Source organism: Euprymna scolopes, chromosome 27, assembly GCF_053919585.1.
Source record: "Euprymna scolopes isolate OS-2025 chromosome 27, ASM5391958v1, whole genome shotgun sequence".
NCBI lineage: Eukaryota > Metazoa > Mollusca > Cephalopoda > Sepiida > Sepiolidae > Euprymna > Euprymna scolopes.
Genome location: NC_136508.1, coordinates 34,186,846 through 34,202,527, shown reverse-complemented (window position 1 = coordinate 34,202,527; position 15,682 = coordinate 34,186,846). Strand labels below are relative to the sequence as shown.

At 32.4% G+C, this 15,682-nt stretch overlaps 1 protein-coding gene across 2 annotated transcripts in view; it reads left to right on the top strand.

Annotated features, from left to right (window-relative positions):
* LOC145248807 (uncharacterized) overlaps nt 1–7,400 on the top strand; it is a 179,988-nt gene extending 172,588 nt beyond the window's left edge. The window contains exon 11 of one of the 2 annotated variants that reach the window (XM_080110458.1): nt 6,742–7,400. In XM_080110458.1, the coding sequence (XP_079966584.1) occupies nt 6,742–6,875 (134 nt within the window). In that variant the 3' untranslated portion in view covers nt 6,876–7,400. The remainder of the gene's footprint in view (nt 1–6,741) is intronic. The other variant, XM_080110459.1, reaches the window with a different exon arrangement.
* The last annotated feature ends 8,282 nt before the right edge of the window (nt 7,401–15,682 follow it).

The following is a 15,682-nucleotide window of genomic DNA, read 5'->3' as shown; positions in this document are numbered from 1 at the left end:
TGAATTCATTGCAAAATCCATTTATCCAAGTTTATATTTCGGACATGTTAATATCCAGATAGAATTTTCATATTAAAAAATAAAATAACATTTTCTACTTAAAGCATCTGATTAAATATTTTTAAAATTTCTTTACTAGCAATCATAGACTTTCAATTCATTATAAATAGTTAACCATTTCTTAAAAGATATTATAATTTGTTTTAAAGTTTTTAATATAAGGTAATATAATGTGTTTTAAAATTTTTAATATAAGGTAGTATAATGTGTTTTAAAATTTTTGATATCAGGTAATATAATTTGTTTTAAAATTTTAAAACAAAATAAATAAAAGCATTCTTTAAAAGTTAGTGAAAACTTATGTTTTCTATGAAATTTATATTATTAAAAATTCAAAACAATACATTAAAATATATGTTTGGCATATTTTAATGTATATCTATATATGTCTATAAAAGAGAATGTGTGTGTGTGTGAGGACAATTCTCAACCTATATATTCAACAAATTTTTAATCTACAGACTTGAAATTTGGTATATAGATATTTTAAAATTGAAAAATTAGTATGTGGGAGGTTATCAAATTGTTATCTATTTGCTAACATGTGCATATTTCAAATATGCACGCGTAAATAGTTTACAAACAACTTTAATTTTGAACAGGGTTTGTTTTTTGCTTTCAAAGTAAACCTGCAAAAAAATGAATAGGCCAGTTTATTACATATTCCATGAATAAATGAGATGAAGTTTGATGTGCATAAATAAATTTTTCATTTTTTTTTTTTATAGTTGAGTTTTTGTTTCTACATTTTTTTTTTTCTCAGAAATTGTTACTTTCTTTCATTGGGTTATTTTTCTTTTCTCACTCTTGACTGCACTTGACACGCTCCCCCCTCCAACTTCACCCGCTCTCGGACACTTTTACATGAATTCACTTGGTCTAGAGTTGCTTTCATCACCCCCCCACCCCACCCATTCATCATAGGTACACGTTTGTAAGAACGGCTTTCTAAATGCAAAGCATCAATCAGGTTTATTGGAATTCACATGGGAGAAAATAAAGTAGTTAGTTCCCTTGACCAGTGGTCAGCAATCTTTTACTTTGATTGCTGTTGGGATAGAACTTCCAAGTTGGAGTATAGAAAGAAATATATATATATATATATATATATATATATATATATAATTATTTTTGAATAACTACAGACACTAGAGTTTCATCCTTTCGGGAATCATCAGTTCAGGGAGTTACGATTACAGCTGGTAGGGAGATTCAAACCAGGCCATGAAGCCATCTCTGACTCCATTTGCAAAGAACAAACCACACGGCCAACGTTAAGCACGAGAAATACAGTTGAAATTAACATTTATATAAAGCGTAAATGATTATTACATACTTTTTACTTGTTTTTACATAAGCATCAATATGCTGCTACACATTCATGGGCATATTTCGGTCAGCCAGTTACAAGTAACTAGAGACCTTTTCAGGCTATGTTCCTTATACAAAAGTTTAGTCCGTAATGAAAATTATTCAGGGATTCAACAATCATAAAAAAATTATCAGAAGATCACATCACTTATCATTAAAAAAAAAAAAAAAAAAAAGATAACGGTCTTTAATATATGTGGAAAAGGCGGAAAAGGAGGTGGGGATTAAGGTTTGTATCAAAGTAGAAAAAAAACAGAGGAAAGAAAAAAAATGTGAAGAAGAAAAAATGAAAGAGAAGGGGAAAGAGACCAAATAAAAACAATTTTTTACTCTCCCTCCTTTTCTTCCATCTTCATTACATGTTAAAGACAGTTATCGTTTTTATTCTTGACACGTGATGTGACCTCCTGATAATTATTTTTGTGATTTTGAATCACTGAATAATTTTCATTACCTACTAAACTTTTGTATAAGCGATATCGCCTGAAGAGGTCTCTAGTTACTTGTAACTGGCTGACCAAAACATGCTCATGAATGTGTAATGCCATATTAATGCTTATGTAAAACAAATAAAAAAGTATATCTTGCCTTACTTTTGTATTGAGCACTCTTGTATTTAGCTTGTTAAAACTTCATTGGTTGCCTTACCTCTGGAAACTATTAACCTCGAATTATAAATGAATTATATATATATATATATTAGTGTTGGGACAATTAATCGGAAAAATTGGAAATTTTTGGTGCATCAGAATTGGAAAAAATTATGTCTATTTTCCGATGCCAAAACGATTCCTTAAATTAACTTTTTTTATTTGATTTTGTTTAAAACAAAATCTTCCACTGTTGGTAGTAATGATAAAATATTAAATATTTTTTTGATTTTTAACTATCAGTAAAGCTAAAACCTATAGATCACCCACTCCCCTCGCATATGTGTTTTTACATCCGTTCAAAATATATGCACATTTAACATGTGTTTTTTTAAGTAATCATGGAGGGGGGGGGATAACAATTCTGTAGTTAAATATTTAGAGGTTTAATAAGAATTGGAATCAGTAATTGTATCGGAATCAAGATTTTAGTACGGAATCAGTAATTGTATCAGAATCGATAAAAAATATCAAAATTGTCCCATCACTAATATATTTATTGGATTTTTCATATGTTCACTTCTTTAACTTATTATTCCATGGATTCTATTTTTTTTGTTTTGTTTTGTTTTGTTTTGTTTTGTTTTTTTTCCCCCCCTAGTGTTTTGGGACTCGGTCTTTGGACTTCTGAAGAGTTACACATGTGAAAAATCCAAGATATATATATATAGACTTATATGTAATTATACTGAGTTCATGAAATTCAGTAAATTTTCATATACCAATGAGTTTTAAGCCAAAAATGGTTGACTTTAAGAGTAAGCTACAAAATTATCAAATTTTATAAGTGAGCATTAATATACTGTGTAAGCAAAATAAGACTTCAAAACCAGGTGTTAGTGGAAATACTTGAAATACACTTTTTGTTGCCACCAACACCTTGTTTTGAAGTCTTGATTTTGCTTACACAGTGTATATATATATATATATATATATATATACACACACACACAAAATGGTTGTTCATACGTGCATGAAACAGATTGTAAAATTGTATAGATTTTTGTAAAAATGAACATAGAAATAGCCATTAGAATTTAGCATCCCATTGTCTATGTCATAAATGTCATAAAAAATAAACATTCTAGTTGTAACGTTAGTAACATTACTTGTTAGTTAAAAAAAGATGGCAAAAAAAATGTTTGTCTTACAAACATGAAAATCAACTTTTTTTTTATATATTACAGACGAACATAATAACCTATAATTTTGTGTTCCTCCGGTTCTCCTGAACATTAGCCAAGTCTAATAATACTAAACCAGCAGTGAGAAGAATGGTATGTTGCATAATGTGGTGGTGGATTCCTTACACACCCGCGCACAAATATGGCTGACGGCATTGATGGCACATATTAACAGCAGTAGTTGTGTGGTGTGACTTCCACTGTGTAGAGTTGCTTGTCTTCCCCCTTTCTGCTGTGTGTGTAATACAACCGTCTGTTTATATGCATGTTGGCAGCACATACGATGTGCCTTCAATAAGATTCCAGACTTTTTTTGTACATGCATTTAAAATTTTTGTAGGCTCTTGAAAATTCAGTATGTTATTCTTATACGTCTTATAAGATGACTGACCCATTTTTATGATTTCAGGTTCAAATGAACAGCTATAGCAGGAATTGGAATACACCCTACTAAAGCCTGATTGTCATCACAGCTGGTGAATTTCAAAAATACAATCTGGATATGAGGACACTTTAGAAGAACGATACGCAATAAAATTGTGTTTTAAACTTGAAAAAAAATCCACAGAAACGTGCGGAATGCTTCAGATTGCTTTTCGACCATTTTGCATGAATTGAGCATCAGTTTTGAGTGGCATAAGAGATTCAAGGAAGGCAAGGAGTTTCTGAAGGATGATGAGAGATGTGGGAGGAGTAAGGAACTCAGAACACCAGAGTTGATTGGTCAAATAAAGAATTTCAAGGATAAGGACCATCGTGTATCTATAGAGCTAATTAAGTGTATAGTTTGATGTCAGTGTGGGAACTGTTCACACAATTATTCGTGAGGAACTGAAGATGTGAAAGATTTCATCACAGACTATTTGACTATGATGGGCATCAAGACAGTTCCTCACCCTCCCTATAGTCTAGACCTTGCTCCCTGTGACTTTCAGTTATTCCCTAAGCTCAAGGAAAAAGGCTGTCGTTATGAAACAGTTGAGGAGATGAAAGAAGCTGTGACGAGTATCATTGACACACTCATACAAGAGGATTTCCATGGGCCTTTCAGAAGTTGTTAGAATGATACAACTGTATTACAGCCGGAGGAGATTACTTTGAAAGGGACTTGAGTTTCATGTGTGTACTATCAATAGAAGTGCCTATATGAAAAAAGTCTTGACACTTATTGAAGGTATCTCATATAGAATCACAACAGCTTTGATAATTCTTTTGAGGATTTATGGTTTGCTAAAAAATGCATTATTGATGCATAATCCATCCCAGTCCATCCCACATATGCTAAGATAATAGATCTCCCAAACAGATATGTTCTGGCCATAATCTATACCCAAGAGAAAAATTAAAGTTTATTTTCCATGTCATGTGATATTTCTTATACGTGATGTCACTTCCTCGAACACATCAACTTCCAACATTAATTTCTTGTGGATGTTTCCTATTCATACGTAATCAAACACAATCTATATACCATATTACTTACAGTGAAAGTGTGTATTAATTCATGGTTAGTGTCATACTCTCAGCATCCCCCCCCCTTCCACACACAAATGTTAGTAAGTTAAAAAAAATAAAAAAATAATAACAAAACAGATGAAAATAAGTTTATCAGCATAACGAAGGTATAGGAAGTTGTTCACCAGGGTACACAAAGGGAACTAAAATAGAATTGTTAATCAAGGTGTGGCAGTAACACAAACAAAAGATCAGTCGATACATTTTAAAAGTGGCGGTGGGTTTAGCGGCAGTTTATGGACAGTCTTGGGTTTACAACAGTTGAGGAGAGTTTCCAGTTGGACACAAATTTTTGCTTCGAGCAGATTGAGATGAACTGACAGCAACTGACGAAAACGGCCTAAACAGAAGATGTAAAGAAGGATCTTAACGTTCAGAGGATCGATGGTGTCACACACAAACAAAGCGCAGCTGATCTTTGCAGAATGTGTCAGTTTGTGTTTTATTTTATTTTTTATATATACTAGCAGTTCAGCCCGGCTTTGCTCGGGCCCTACGTACTGTTCATAACTTGTCCTACCTGTGAATACACTTTATGTAAGATTTCAAATGTTTAGACCAAAATTTGTCAGTAATTTCGTAGAGACTGCAGAAGTCAATATTTTTAAAACTTTGACCCCATAACATTTATTATTTTGGTCTCAAATTAAAATACAAAGTTTTACCCATGTCAAAGTTACCTATATCTAAAATTTCAAGTCTTTAGACCCAAAATTGACGGAGGAATTTTATAGACATAGACTCTGCAATGGTCACCTCTTTCAACTTTGACCTTTAGCAGCCAAATTTTCGCCCCAAAACAGATGAAAATGCTTGCCGCATGTTTGAATACCCGTTATGTATAAATTTCAAATGTTAAGACCCAAAATTGTTTGAGTAGTTTGCTAGACACCGCAAAGGTCAAATCTTTTGAACTTTGACCCCTTGGCAGCTCAAATTTTCAACCCAAACCGATTAAAATGCTTGCCCTATCTCTGAATACCCTTTATGTAAAATTTCAAATGTTAGAAATTGGCTGAGTAATTTGGTAAAGACCACAGAGGTCAAATTTCTTTTAATTCCAACCCCAATTTTGACCCCTTGACATTTATTGTTTTGGGCTCAAATCAAATTAAAAAGTTTGATTCATATCCAAGTAACATACATTTAAAATTTCAAGTGTTTAGACACAAAATTGACAGGAATTTGGTAGAGTTTTCAAAGGTCAAATTGTTGAACTTTGACCCCTTGACAGCCAAATTTCTGGCCAAAGACCAATTAAAAAGATTTTCCCAAATCTCAATACTCCAAATGTCAAATCTCGAGTCTGTAGACTGAAAATTGAGAGTTATTTGGTAGGGAAATGTACACAGACACATTTTCACTTTATATATATATATATATATATATATATATATATATATATATAAATAGATAGATTGGGTTTTTCATATGTGCACCTCTTGAACATATTGAAACTTTATTCCATGTATCATATTTCAATATGGGTGCTGTTTTTGTTGTTTTTTTTGTTTTGTTTTTTTTACCCTAGTGTTTTGGGATTCAATCTTCGGGCTGCATATGAAAAATTTAAGATATATAATGGTTGTTCATACGTGTACGAAACAGACTGTAAAGTTGTATGGATTTTTCGACAGCTGTCAATGCAAGAGATGACGACATGGTCAGAAGAGAAGAAATCCATAGCACATATAGTGTTGGGGGTCGGCATTTGTTGTCATACAAGGGATGATATGGGCTTCTGGAGGACAATAATTTGATTATTTGGGTTGTTTGTTAATACAAAAGTTTGATGCGCATGAAATTTTTTCAAATTCTAAGACTTGACAATTTCATTTTTGTCATTAGTGATGCAGAATCAACCTGACACTATTTTTCTTTAAGTTTATTCGGATTTTTGTTTTTTTTACTTCCAATTTGTTTTTTGGTTTTTTATCCTATTTATTTATTTATTTTTTCAGGTGAAGTTTTTATAGTGGAGAAAGTTCTGAAGAAACGTGTCTGGAAAGGTCGCCAAGAGGTTCTGGTGAAGTGGAAGGGTTATACAAACCGCTACAACTCGTGGGAACCAACGGAAAACATATTTACAATGTGATCTGTTTCTCTTTTGATAACTCTGGTCATGGCTGGCAGGCTAGGGTTGCGAACAAAGCAAGTGACGTAATTGGACTCTGTAGTAACTGCTTAGGACATAGAACAGCGAGGATCTCAGGGCTTGGAGGAAGACGCCACCGAAATAATCATGATATAAAAGAATTTTTAAAAAATAACAACCCAAAATTTACTGATTTTAAATAATGATAATTATCATTATTTAAAAAGAAAAAATGAGCTAAAACTTTAAAATCATTTTTAGTAAAAATTTAGAATGCACCAAAATGACCCCAAAGATTTTTTTTTTTTTTTTTAATCCTTCATTTGGCTTTTTGTGAAGGCCTTACCTTGGCGGCATATATGTCAAGTGGCCAATTTTAGCTGACAACATGTATCAAATTTTTAGATGAAATCAAAACCAAAAAAATAAACGGTTGAGAGCTTTACTGGAGTCCAACTTGTGAAATGAAGCCGAAAATGAAAAATGAGATAAAAATCTTTTAAAGAATCGAAAGAAATCTTTTAAAGAATCGAAAGAAATCTTTTAACAGAAAAAAAAAAAGTTTAAAAAAAAAAAAAAAAGGATTCTCTTGTTTTTTTTTGTTTTTTTTTCTATTATTATAGTGTTCATGACTGTTCCTCTCATGGGTTTATTTTTTACTGCGATGATTGCACCATTCAAGTTGTCATGTTGGCATTCAGTTACATCAAATATGATTTCATTTTAAATTCCACCCACTTAGTCTGTTTTCAAGAGGAACAAATCATCAGAGAACTAGCAATATATGAACAAAAAATGTCATATATATATATATATATATATAATGTGTAATATATATGCATATATATAATATGCATGCATATATATGTTATATGTATGTATGCATGCATATATATATATATATATATATACAAGCATACATGTGTGTGTGGTATATATGTACACACACACACACACATATATATATATATATATATATATATATATATATATATATATATATGCATACAATAATAACTTGTGAAATAAAACTAAACCGTGGATATCCTTGCCTTGGTTTTCATTTTTTATTTTTATATTTTTTATTTATACTTTTTTGTTTGTACATCTCACACAAAGTAAAGTTGGTAGAGCAAGGAGTGACTTTTAATTGAAAGGTGAGCAGTTCAAGCAAAGAAGCTATGAGAGTTTACAGTTGAAACTTTTTTTATTTTAGAATTGAAAATTATTTTTTGTTTTTAGAGTTGAAAATTATTTTTTGTTTTTAGAGTTGAAAATTATTTTTTGATTTTAGAGTTGAAAATTATTTTTTGATTTTAGAGTTGAAAATTATTTTTTGTTTTTAGAGTTGAAAATTATTTTGTTTTTTTGTTTTTTTAGAGTGGAAACTGTTTTATTTTAGAGTAGAAACTTTCTTATTTTAGAGTTGAAATTTTTTATATTTTTTAGAGTTGAAATTTTTTATATTTTTTAGAGTTGAAATTTTTTATATTTTTTAGAGTTGAAATTTTTTATATTTTTTAGAGTTGAAATTTTTTTTATTTTTTAGAGTTGAAATTTTTTCATTTTTTAGAGTTGAAACTATTTTATTTTAGAGTTGAAAAGTTTTGTTTCTTTTTTTAGAGTTGAAAATTCTGTTATCGAGCGAATTCTAAACAAGGGTGTGTGATTTTGCTGCTAAGGATTGGGGCATTAGGGGTATTTATGTTGAAGTGTTACAAGTGTAATAACAGCATGTAAAACAAGAATGCAACACTGTGGTGATGCGACAGGGATTGGGGCTAAACAGACAGTGCAGAACCTATTAGTTTTGAAATTTGCTTTTGCATCCTGTAATGCCACGTGTAGATAAAAATCTATCTAGAAACGTGAGTTTTTCTTCTTTTTCCTTCCTCGATTCTGTCACCTTACAGGCTAAAAAGAGGTGCAGCTACTTGTGTGAGTAGTATCTTCAATTACATCATGTCGCCACAGGAATTCTTTTAGCGACTGGCAAGCAAGATATCCCCGTAATACAAATGTACACAAAAATTCGAAAGGTTTTGGTCACCTGTTTCAAAGGAACTCCCCAGAACGTACTTACCAGAGATAGTAGTCCAAAGTATCCAATAAGATTAAGTTTCATCTAAAAAAATTCAGAAATGAAAAATATTCATGTCGATATGTCGCTTGAAAACTTACTGTTTTTTTTTTTAGCATTCTGCTATGTCGGACGCGGTCTGAAAACTCACCATTTCAATTGTGTCAACGTTCTGCTGTCAGCTAGAAAACTACTATTTCTTAGCAAGCTCTTTCTTTTATCTAAATTCCAAAGACAAGTAACTTGTTTCATTAAATTGCACAGAATTATTATGATTGGTTAATTAATCAACATTATTTTTTCATACAATCTGGTCATGTGACCTGATGTATATAAAAAGAATTGATATAACTCCTCCTCAACGTCACAATTCATACCAATTCCTTTTAATTTAAACCATAATTCACAACCATCTATGCTCTCTCTCTCTCTGCTATCAAAAGTCAGACTCCCTGTCCTTTCCAATTCATCCTTCTTATAATCGCTATTCCCCTCATATATAAATTAATGCCACACATATAATATATAATGAATCTATCTACAAACTTAACTTTTTCTTTTTTTTCCTTTCTTGATCCTGTCACCTGACAGGCTAAACAGAGGCGCTGCCGCTTGCATGAGTAGTACCTTCTATTCCACTGATTTTCTGAAGGATGTTGTAAACAATGCATCTGCGTACATCTCACTTCTCTTTTCCAATGCGTGTTGCTTTTTGGAAGGAGGAGAAAGGAAAGAAGTTATTAGAATAGTAAATGTCCAATAATCCAGGGACTTCTACATTGAAGGGGTGTGATTTTGCTGCTAATAGAGCGGAGAAGTACAGGAATAATAAATTCATTGGTGCACTTTTTTTTTTACAGTGATCACCACCTATCAAGGCCCGGAAGCTACTCAGGGATAAGGGTTATTGCAAGTACAGTACGTTAGTGTGGAGATTTAATGAAGTGTTTACTTAAGGAGGCGGTTAATCACTTTTTTTTTTACCTTAAATTTCCTATAGATGTCAGCCAGTAAGATCGTATCCCTTACATACCTTTCAACAGAATATATTGTTTCCATAATATCTGAATTGTTCTTTCCAAACTTAACCAGAAAACGATCCTGTATTGTTTTTCTGCCAAACTCAAGAATCTCATTATCATTTATTTATTTATTTATTTTTTCCCATTGAAATATTTTATTTCTTATGGACATTTTTGCCTCTTCTTATCGCTACATAAGTACAAATGGAAATTAAAACCGCTTAAAGAACAATTATTATCTATTATCTTCTTCTTTTCTTGATAAAGTCCCAGGGACGTTTTTCTTTTTTTTCTTGGTCAAATATCACACCCCCTCTCCTACCTTCTCTTCCTCTATTTGAAAAGCAAAACCATCTGGTATCGTTCGGAGATCTTGCTACGAAATGAATAAAGTTCCAATTGTCCAGAGAAATGAGACTTGTTATAAGCTTTTGTTTCAGGGGAACCGACATGGTCAAGAGATATGGAGACAAGATATAAAGGGAAGTTCTATTTTGTTCTTATAGACCCCTGATGAGCCATAGAATGTACATTTGACGCAAAATAAGCAGACACACCTCTCCTCCTCATGCAACAATATAACTCTCGCATGATCAACCTAATGAAGATTTAAAAAAAAAAAAAAAATCTTTTTCCATGGTTAAACGTTTCCTCAGTCTTCATTTTGTTTTTAACATCATCTTCTATGATATCCACCCACCTCAACTTAACCTCTGCTCGTCATCTACTTGATCAGTTACCATCAAGCCACATACCATATTTTTTTCGTTGACTTAACGATGTGAAGATGATGAGCCAACAGTGCAACAACCAAGGAATTCTCATGCCAAGCCAAACCACAAATCCAGTTTATAAACAAATAACGTGTTTCTTTGATGCTTGTATAGATTTATTTAAAAAAATAGTTTGCGTTATGAATTTCTAACGTCTATGTTCATTGAGAAACCAAAAAAAATTTTCACGATCCACTAATAACATTCAGTATGAATGCACCTGAAGACAGTCGGAGATTACATCAGCCAAAACGTTGTGGAAAAAATAACCAAGATGAGAATATTCTAAATAATACAAAGGTGTTTATTTACTAGCGGAGTAGCGCCGGGCCTTAAAATATGCTTAAATATATTTTTATTTATGCAGATTTTGTATTTGTTATTACAGATCCAATTATCTATTGAATATTATATTGTACCTAATATATAGTAATGATTTCAAAAAGTTTAAAAAAGGTGAACAGCTGGTTTTTAAGATGGGACTCATTTCTGCATACGACTAACTAAATTGTGGTGTTATATCACAGTTTGGATCTCTCTCTCCTTCATATGCTTTGACTTTACTTGCCTACCCTCTCGATACATGTTTGCTGTTGGTCATAACTCTGAGGTAGTCAGCCAAAGACTTTTTTAATCTGAAGAATGAGGATACACATGGATAATCCCTTAGAATCTTATTTTTTATATTTTGGTCCGACAAATGAGGGACTGGGCTTAGTAATTCACGCATATTTGTCTATTCGTTTGTCTGCACTTTTCTCAATTTAAAAAATTTTTGCACAAACATTAGTCATGGTGAAAGTAAATTTTTGCCAGAACGGATTTTCCAGGATAACCCTAGGGAGCATTACAGGTGTAAAATTGCCCCCAAATCGGTCATTCATTCGTTTGCACTTTTCCCAATAAGTTTTCCTTTTGTCAATTCATCACAATCATACATGAATGCTTTTTGCAGCGTTCAGCATATCATCGCAAACCAAGGAAAACAGTCTTTTTGCATAACATGCATCGCACAAGGTATGTTTCACCTTCCTTGACATAGCAGTCCTCTTCTATATCTTGGTCACTCTCAAAATTCTCTTTCCAAACTTATTCACTCATAGAAAGGAACTCCGCATGCTCAGCTTGTTATTATGGAAATCGCTCCAGACAATGCATAAAACCACTTGATTAAAGGAACCCAAATAAAGATAATACCATTTCCAAGATCAAAAACTAGCCAATAATATGTGTAGATTATGACTCGGAGAAAAATTGTTGTTTTCTCCTTTTGTTGTAGAGTCCATAGCAATACATTATCACCAACTCTTGCTTACTCCTATGGCAAATCGTAGATGTCGCTCCCTGATGTGTGGCAGGTAGGTTCATAGAATGTGAGGACTAAAGGACAAAATAAGAGAATCGAGAGCTACGAGGTTAAGGAAAGTCTAATCTCCATGATTTGCTCAAAAAAACCTGGTAATTTTTTGCCGCTTCTTGTAAAAGTATTTTATCTTTTATTTCTTCGAATAACATAGGGATAACTCTTACGATAAGTGTCTTCTCCTGAACATGCATGATTGTCCTGAGTGTTATGTGTACACCAAAGTCGTTCGTCGATCCATTCTGTCAGTGCTACAACAAAGCCTCCTTATACTAAGCGAAATCAAAAATCCAGCTTATAAACAAACTAGCTGTATATACCCGGCGTTGAATGGTTGAAACATTAGTAGGCGACATGTTTAGTCTCCTGCTATTTAGGATACACCAAATAACCTAACTTATGCTTTTCCGTAAAGTTGACTACATGTTGGAATTATGAAAGCATAAAACATCCATTTTTTTTTTTGTCTATGAAAATTAAATGAGAAATAACTCATAGCTTAAAGAGAAAATAACCCTCACATTTTAAATAAATTTACTTCCATTTTTTAAAGGAAACTGGTGTGGGCTAATAATTTAAATTAAATGAATCAACTTTAAGAAATCGAATAATTAAAACAATTCTATTAGAACAAACAGTTGATAACATTGGAGATAATTATTAAAGATTTTTTTAAAATGTAAATGAAGTTACTTCTTAAATGTGAATTTCCTTTTAAATAAATACAGTAGTACAGGGTGACAAAAAAAAAAAAAAAAAAAAAAAACTAAATGGAGGCTATCTAGAACATATGCTGTAGAACGGAGAAAAAAAAAGCCAAAAACCCTTGTGTTTTGATGTGATGTTTTGAATATAATAAACTAGTTATGACCAAAGTCTCATTTCATTCGGACAAAACACTAAGAAACGGGGCCTAATTAGAGTTGGGGCCCGTTTTTTTTTGGGGGGGGGGGTCACCCTGTATATATAGAAATCATTCTGGAACAAAAGTGTATAAACGTCTGTTTTTAATATGAAAATTGATTTTTTTTTTTCATATTAATTAAATTGTGAACAAACAAACAGGCAGGAATCAGACTTTTTTTGTAATAGAAAATCAATTATTATTTTTGAAGATTACATGTGACACCCATCTGACTTACGGCATCAGCTCTTTGTCTGACCAGACCAAAATACAGACTCATTAACATGATCCTTTACAGAAAGCCTCAAAAGATTCAACCTACCTGCTCCGGTCGCTTTCCCAACTCCCACTTCTCGTACAGGGAGGAGTGGCTAGCTCTGAATGCTCCCTTTCTCATCTTTTCACCCTTGACCGACTCCGCCCTTTTTGTTAGTGGTCATTGTCCGAAGGTTGGAGACGTCCATTGAAAATAACATCTACCAGTTTCCATTTCTGGATCACTCTTTGATGATTCTGGGCAATGTTCCACTAAATAAAAAAAATAACGGATCCTAGCAGGATTCTTCCCCCTCAATGAAGGTTTTATTTTTCTTTAAAGAGAAAATCTCTTGAGTGGTCTAACTGACTAGAGATATTTTCCAATTCTTTCTGCCCCCCCCTCATTCCTTGGCCAATAATCTAACGACATCTGCCATTCATATGCACGAGAAAAAAAAAACATGCAATACAACACATGTTTACAGTTGAAAGAAGAGAAATATTGAAAACTAGCCTAGGGCCCTGGTCTTGCCCAGGGGGGTTGGAAATGTTTGAGTAGAAAAAAAAAAAAAAAAAAAAAAAAAAAAAAATTAAAGGTGTTTGCTGTTGTGCCCATCATCAAACCTGAAGTGACAGGTTTAAATTAAGGCTATTGAATCAATCGAAGAGATAGGATGACTTGAAAATATCAGCGAAAAAGGCGACCCCTCCCTGTAGAAAAGTGCTCAGTTGAGGGTGAAGAAATTAATGTTTCTGGCCAATTTTTTGATATTTGTCGTTCGAAGGGTCGTGCTTCAACACGATACCGATCTCCTGAAAATCCGTCGCCTCTTTCAAAAGTTTTAGATATATATTTAAACAGAAACGTGAAATTTATATTATAGATGACAGGTATTTATTTACGGCTTAAAATAAGCTTAAATATATTTTAATTTATGCAGATTTTGTATTTATTAATACAGAGCCAAATCTCTTGAATATTATATTGTACCTAATATATAGTACTGATTTCAACAGTTAAAAAATAAATTTAAAAAAAAAAAAAAAAGAAAAAAAATGACTGGTGTGCCATATGTTTTAGTAAAATCGTCCAATGAAGCAGCAACTTTATGGCAACCTACCTGCCATATCTACTACCATCAGGGAACTGTCTACGATTTGCCAGTCACTGCCAGAGGAGCAAGCAACAACTGGTGAGAAATGTATTGCTATGGACTCCACAGTACAGGCGCACAAGCATAAGACGACCTACATCCACGTTCATCCAACAAATTGCTCATGATGCCAACTTTGATCCTGAAGATCTGAGGCAGCTGATGGAAGACAGGGAAATCTGGAGAGAGAGTCACATTGGTCCGGGCAAGGAGCCTGAAGAAGTAGATAGAGAGATAGATGGTGCTATAAGCCAGAATCTAAACAAAAACATTTAGTGCTCAAGCCACAGTCCCTACAGTTTGAGCTATCAACAGATAGATAAGGATAAAATAAAAAAATTTATAAAAAATGAATTTGCACATGTGCAAAAGTAATAGAAATGTTGATAAGTTCAAATGAAGATTTTGTATTTCATAATATGTACGACTTAACAGGGATCGCGCGTGTATTTAATTTGCCCGACTTTTAAACGCTATTTTTTCCAGATTTCTAGATCGCTGCATGTTTCTTTCACTATTTGGTATAAAAAAAGCAGGACTGGATTTGAATTCGCTGGGTGGTCTCCAGAGAGCGATGTAAGCGTTTAACGAATGTCGGCTTTTCGCATCACATCAGACGGTTGCTTTCATTTGGACAACACTCCCCTAATAAACGGGGGAACTGCTTTTCCTCCACAAAGTTGGGTTTTCACCTCATTAAAAACTGTCCCACAGAAAATGTTAACTGCTGAATAGCCATTGCTTACGTTGTAAATCTTCACTCCATGACTTCTATTTGACCTCATTAAGCAGGCACATGTCAATTCTACTAAAATAAATTCAAACGTCTTTCACTTACTTTCTTGTTGGCCGAGCAGTCAATGTCTCACATATTCTTTTCCAACTTCGCTCCGATTGTAACTACCTACAAAAACTTTTTTTTTTTTAAGAGCACACACCCAAACACCGGGGCAATGCCTGGTACCCACCGCTATTATATATATAACATATATATAACATATATATATATATAACATATATATATATATAACATATATATATATATATAACATATATATATATATATAACATATATATATATAACATATATATATATATATAACATATATATATATATATAACATATATATATATATATAACTATAACATAACATATATATATATATAACTATAACATAACATATATATATATATAACTATAACATAACATATATATATATATAACTATAACATAACATATATATATATATAAC